Source organism: Wolffia australiana, chromosome 1 (genome assembly GCF_029677425.1).
Source record: "Wolffia australiana isolate 7733 chromosome 1, ASM2967742v1".
NCBI lineage: Eukaryota > Viridiplantae > Streptophyta > Magnoliopsida > Alismatales > Araceae > Wolffia > Wolffia australiana.
Genome location: NC_135835.1, coordinates 26,277,875 through 26,283,968, shown reverse-complemented (window position 1 = coordinate 26,283,968; position 6,094 = coordinate 26,277,875). Strand labels below are relative to the sequence as shown.

The following is a 6,094-nucleotide window of genomic DNA, read 5'->3' as shown; positions in this document are numbered from 1 at the left end:
TCCTAAACCCAAAACCCAAAACCCTAAATGAGGAGGATTGGAGCTTTTTAGATTCAAGAATTAAATGATGGGGGGATATCAGAACTGTCACCTTATCGGCAATGGCTGCTTCCGTCTAGTTTCTCTACTAGGAGTTTAACCGCTTTTCTTGGTTCTTATGATTTTTGCATATTATATGTGACTGACTCTTGTGTTGTCATGTCGGCAAAATAATTCTACCAGGATTTTTGAACAGTTTACTGTTTGCCGTTTATTCTTATGTTTTCTCTTTTCCAAAGTCAGATATTCCTTCTTTTGTTTGTCATGTGATTAGAATCTCAGGTATTTGCTACGATTCTGAAGGGATTTAAAGGAACACAAGAGAAAGATGGAGTCTCAGTGAAACTTATCACACTGCTGCCATGGAGATGATGAGGAATCTAGAACAGACGACGGCAGCAGGCGAAGAAGCCACTGCCTCAGTGGCTCGATTGGAGGACAAAGAAGCTGCAAGACAAAGTCAGCCGCTTAAATCCCCCCAAAATGACTTGTAAATTCCCCCCAAATTTTGCTGTATAGGGTTTAGGAGCATGATTTGTGGTAATAAATCCCCCTATGATGATAAAGAGCGAGTCTCCTCATAAGTTGCCATTGCCCTTCTCCCCTCCCCATTATTTACATAAGAATAAACAGAATGTTCTTCTCCCTTGGTTTATGCATAATCAGTTTGTTCCCAGCAGTGTGATAAGTTTCAATGACATTTTCCGACTCCGACTGAGACAAATTCAACTATAGATAACGAGACAAGATGGCAGGATTTGACGGTCCTGGCCTGATCACTGCTTTTAATAAAGACCTTCACCTTACCCGAAGTTCGGTCCAGTTCTGGTTTGATCTTTTTTGGTCCCAGTCCGATCGGCCTGGTCAAGTTGGATAGCCAATGTTAAAGTCAAAATAGAAAAGTCATGTAAGTCATATTGACCGTTTAATATAACCAGCTTTAGAACCGCTGGTAATGAATGCTCCTTCTCTTCCGTTCTTTCTCCCTCTCTTGGTCTTTCTTCATGGAGAACTGTTGGGGTGAATAGAGCAGGAAGAAACATACGATAGAGGAAGAGGTTGCGATGGGTTCTCGCAGCCATCTTCGTCAAGTGATGTCTACTAAGATGAGTTCCTCTTCGTCAAGTGGGAGCCCTGCTGATGGTCAAGTTTGCTTCGGCTACAACAAACTTGATTGGGCCTCCCCGTCGAGGGCAGAGCGGTCATTTCGGATAACTTTTAGAAATTCACTAAAAGGTATAACATAAATTATCAAATAATTTACTTCCGGTTCCGGTCTGGTCAGGCCTGCCCTTGTAGTTCCAGATCGTCCCTGACGTGGACGATGGACGGGATGGGGCAAATTTCATCCCGTCCGACGTCCAGACCGTCCTAGGGATGAAGGACCGGGACGGTTTTTCGACCAACGAGAAAAAACCGTCCCATCCAATCGTACCGGGATGGTTTTGCGTCCAGTCCAGTCCTCCCAGGACGAATTTTCATCCCAGCCCTCGTCCGGACGAAAAAAACCCATTTAAATTTAATATAGATTTTTTCTAGTTTTTTAGGGAATTACGTAGGAGAGACAATGCGAAGGGACATATTTACAATTATTTCTGAGCGGCGTCCATCTGCACGCACGTAAAATATAGGGACTTTGATGCAAATTGTCATAGCGAGGCCCGTGGCAACATCTCAACCGTCGTATGCGAATCCGGCAGTTTTCCGTCCAGATTCGTCCGTCCATCGTCCGAGACCTCCGGACGGACGGTTTTTTCGTCCCATGGGACTAAAACCGCCCCATCCAATGGTCCCCGGGAAACTTGTCTGTATCCTGGGATGAGACAATTTTTTCGTCCCGGGACAAAAAAATCGTCCCGTCCGCATCCCTGCACTATACCTGCCCTAAAATGGCGGACTTATGATCTTGGATTCTTGGTTTTGGCCGGTCCAACAGGGGCCCAGGTCCTAAATGTGTGTAGCTCCCATATGAGTGCAGACAGTATCCAAGCTTTGTGAGACGCGCATTCCAAGACAGTATTTACAGAGTTCTGACGACATCACATGTTTTTCTTTCTCTTGGAAATGAAAAGGGCAAACAAGAGCAAGGCCAGCAAACGATAAAGGCCGGTAAAGAGAGGTAGACGCAGCAGACATGCGTTGCTTATTACCGAGGATGATCACTTCGACAGTCACGTCATCGTGATACTTTCTTCTCCTTCCAACTGTGATTCTCAGTAGCTCTTCCACCGTTAGTCCTGTCGATTTTTTTTTTTCAAAACCAGTTAGAAATAATTGCTACCCATGAAGTTTAAGGCAATGTAAAGTTCAAATCAACAGTTACCTGAGAGTTCGGCGACCTTGGAGACGAGCTGCTCGATGAGGAACTTGGCGGGCTCGCCAAAGGGGTGATCTTGGACGAACTGATGAACAAGGCCGACCACGTCTTCGTTGCTGAACAGATCAAACAGGCCGTCGCTCCCCAGGACGACGAACAGATCGTCTTCCGTCACCCTGTGATATGTCGTGAAAGGATTCGTGTAAACGTACGGCGGGCTGATCAGATTCCGCACCCGTAGAATTCCCATCAGCATGTTGTTTAGTTTGCTCTGCATGAAACCTAGATAAAAAAAACTCAAAACTTCTATCCAACGCTTAGAAAGAACTCAAATTTTAGCCTACCCATAGGAGAAAATTTTAAATTTTAAGCTGCCCTGAAAAAAGAGTTTAAACTTTAACGTACCCAGAGAAATAAAAACTCCGATATTAATCTACCCACAGAAAAAAAACTCTATCTCTGACCTATTCAGAATAGAAAACTACCCAGAAAAAAAAACTCAAATTTTATCCTACTCAACGAAATAAAAAGTCACTTTTTAACAAACCCAGAGAAGAAACTCAATCTGTAACCTACCCAAAATTTAAAAAAACTCAAATTAACCTGCCCAGAGAAAAACTCAAAGTTTAACCAACCCAGCGAAAAAAAAACTCAAAAAATTTAGTCTACCCAAGAGGAAAAAAGAATCAAATTTTAACCTACCCAGAGAAAAAAGCTCAATTTTTAGCCTCAAAATATTAAATGTCTCGAATAAAAACTCAAAAATAACCTATCCCAAGAAAAAAACTCAATGTTAAACCTACTCAGAGGAAAAAACACTCAACTTTAAACTATCCTGAATAAAAAGTCCAATTTTAAGCCACCCAGAAAAAAACTGAATCTTTAACCAACAAAGAGAAAAAAAAACTCAAACTTTAACCTACCCAGAGGATAAAAAACTCAATTTCTTTAACCTACAAAGAGAAAAAAAAACTCAAATTCCAATCTACCCACAGAAAAAAAAAATTAATCTACCCAGAGAAAAAAACTCAAAAAATGTTAATCTACTCTTGTGCGTCACTATCTAGTATCTTATATCATTTATGCTATAAATTGTATCTAACTTCTTTATATATTACTGCTTCCATCACGTCACTATCATATAATTTATAATTATCATGTCTTATCTTTTTAATTACAATGTAAGGAGACTTAAATTCCTAATCACTGTTCCCAGTGGAGACAATCCTTATCACAAAGTAGAACTATTTTTGTGGACGAAGATGTTTAGAAATGTCATTAATTAAAATAAAATTCCAAAAACTTCATTAATAAATTTAAATGTTAATTATGATTTTCTCACAGGGCATAATCCACTTTAAAAATTCATACTTGAGCACTTTGATGAAAATGAACTAAAAATTTAATATAGATGATGTGTGATGGCTTAATATGGCTCTATATCTATTTTAAGTTAAATTTTATAATTTAGAAACATCTATGAAATAAGATGAGTGCTTAGTTATAAAAACAATGAAGACACCTACTTCCTTATTGATAGTAGATAAATGTTTTTTACAAATCTGTTTATAAAAATATTTTTTAGTAATATATTTTTTAATAATATGTAGATATATATTTGGTACATATCATAACATTGATTAAATTGAAAATATACAGTGACATGCGATGACTTATTGTCTGTCATATATAATAATAATACTGAAAATAAAATTTAAATACATTTATGGTATAAATTACAAAAGGAGGTGTCTTTGGTGAAGTGTCTCATCAATCAAGAAATGAGTGTGTAAATGGAGCATTACTTTTAAGGAAAAGGTAATTAGTTCAACCAAATCAACTATCAGGTCCTCATGGAAATCTTCTTCATTTCTGCTTGATATCATAATTCATGTCATCACTAAATCACCTCTAACACTTGAATATCATTAGTAACCCAATCATGGCACAACTGGTGGAGAAGAATCACTTGAGAGTGCACTTTTATTCTGATACTGAAAGAAAATCGTTTTGAAATCCTTGTTAACCCAAGATATGAGTGTTCATATGTGACCTACCATTAGTACAATGGCTTCATCGAATTGATAGGATATGAGTTGATCTACATATCAAGCTTATGTCTTGAATGAATGTTGGGTGTCTGCTCAAGCTCAGGAAATAATACTTCAAGTGATTCACTAAAAATTTGTTGGGCGATATGATAAACTGAATTTTGAGTGATTAAGATGCCTTAATTCCTGTCATTGTGAAATTCAGATTATGCAATTCAATTTATAAATTTACCCCAATACTTATACGTATAGTGTGAATATCAGGGATCGTCCAATAAAGGCTTAGTAGGTAATGAGATGTTCAATCTGATTAGTGGATTTTGAGCTGAAGTTGGGAGAGGAATATATAGGAGATAATTGGAGATAATAGGATTTCTTGATCTTGTCAAGAAGATCAAGAACCTCAGGATGGGTAAAAATAAATTAGGATTGTATTTATGAGAAATCTATTTAGGCTTCTTGATCTTGAAATCAAGATCAAGAAGTCAGAAATAGAGTAGGGACTAAGATAATGTAAGTGGGAAGGATAATCTATATAGGAGCTGATTCAACTTTCTCAAGAGTTTTTATGAGGTGTCTAATTTTTAAACTAGAAGGAAATGAAATCTATCTAATTTTTAGTTCATTTTTGTTTTCAGGTCTCAATATTCATCTCAATAAAAATAAGATTTGATTCCTAGAAAGGGCCAGAACATTTCGCCCAAGACAAGGCGATGTAGAAGAATACAATCTAGAAATCAAGACCAGAAAATGCAATGAAATAAACTCAGAACCTTGTTTGATCCAAGAACTTCCTCCTCTGTCTGCTCATCTGTGGATGGAAGACTCCAGAATGGGGAGAGAAAAGAAAAAAAAGGGTTTAAGTACCTTGGGTGAAAGGGTAAAGTCCTTTCCCGTTTGCCCTTGGTCGTCCCTTCATTACAAGAGTTCTAGTAATTTTCTGGCAATTTCCACCATTGGATTGAAATTATATGAAGTGAAAAACCTACGATCAAAATTTGAGCATGATCCAACGGTGGAGTTGCGAGATATGAGGGTTCGAAGTGGGTTGTCTCCCCACTTTACTATTTTCTCTCTCCTCCGCCTCCACGTGTTCTGTGCTCGTTTTGGCTCTTCTTTCTCCAAATTTTTCCCTCCAAAATCCTCCAATCTCCTGCTGAAACCTATCATGTAAAATATTTTGACTCAAATAAGCCTTTTGTCAAATGTATAAATATATTCTGATATCAAAATGTCCTGGAAGAATACCCAAAGAAAATCAGAAAAATCCTATACTCACCAAATTAACTTCATTTTGATTTAGTGCTCAATAAGTGGTTCTAATGCATTTAAATCACTTTAATACCCCCAGATAACACACATTTATATCATTTTACAACTGAATTTGTGTGTTATCACGATCCAAGGCATACAAAAATCTTGAGAAGGAACTTTCCCTTATCGTAAATGCTCAATGGTGACGCCAACGAATATATAGTGTGAGCACATAATGTAGTAGTTTGTTCTAATACTCATGGTCAATTACCTCAGATTGATTTAGGGGTCAATGAGTGCACCAACTGCAAAGTCATGGTTGTGAGTAAGTCTTGATGCATAATTACTCATCTTAATATTGATCGACCACAACCATTTTAGATTGATGTATGTTCCATTGTGTAGATGACTCCGATGACTTGAAAAAGGCTCC

At 37.7% G+C, this 6,094-nt stretch overlaps 1 protein-coding gene across 1 annotated transcript; it reads right to left on the bottom strand.

Annotated features, from left to right (window-relative positions):
- Nucleotides 1-375: 375 nt before the first annotated feature.
- Nucleotides 376-2,633, bottom strand: LOC144711083 (putative protein phosphatase 2C 39). The gene is made up of 4 exons (XM_078585036.1): nt 2,363-2,633; nt 2,190-2,276; nt 847-899; nt 376-486 (listed from the first exon to the last, which is right to left on the bottom strand). The coding sequence occupies exons 1-4, from the start codon at nt 2,631-2,633 to the stop codon at nt 376-378; spliced, it is 522 nt and encodes a 173-aa protein (XP_078441162.1).
- Nucleotides 2,634-6,094: the final 3,461 nt, after the last annotated feature.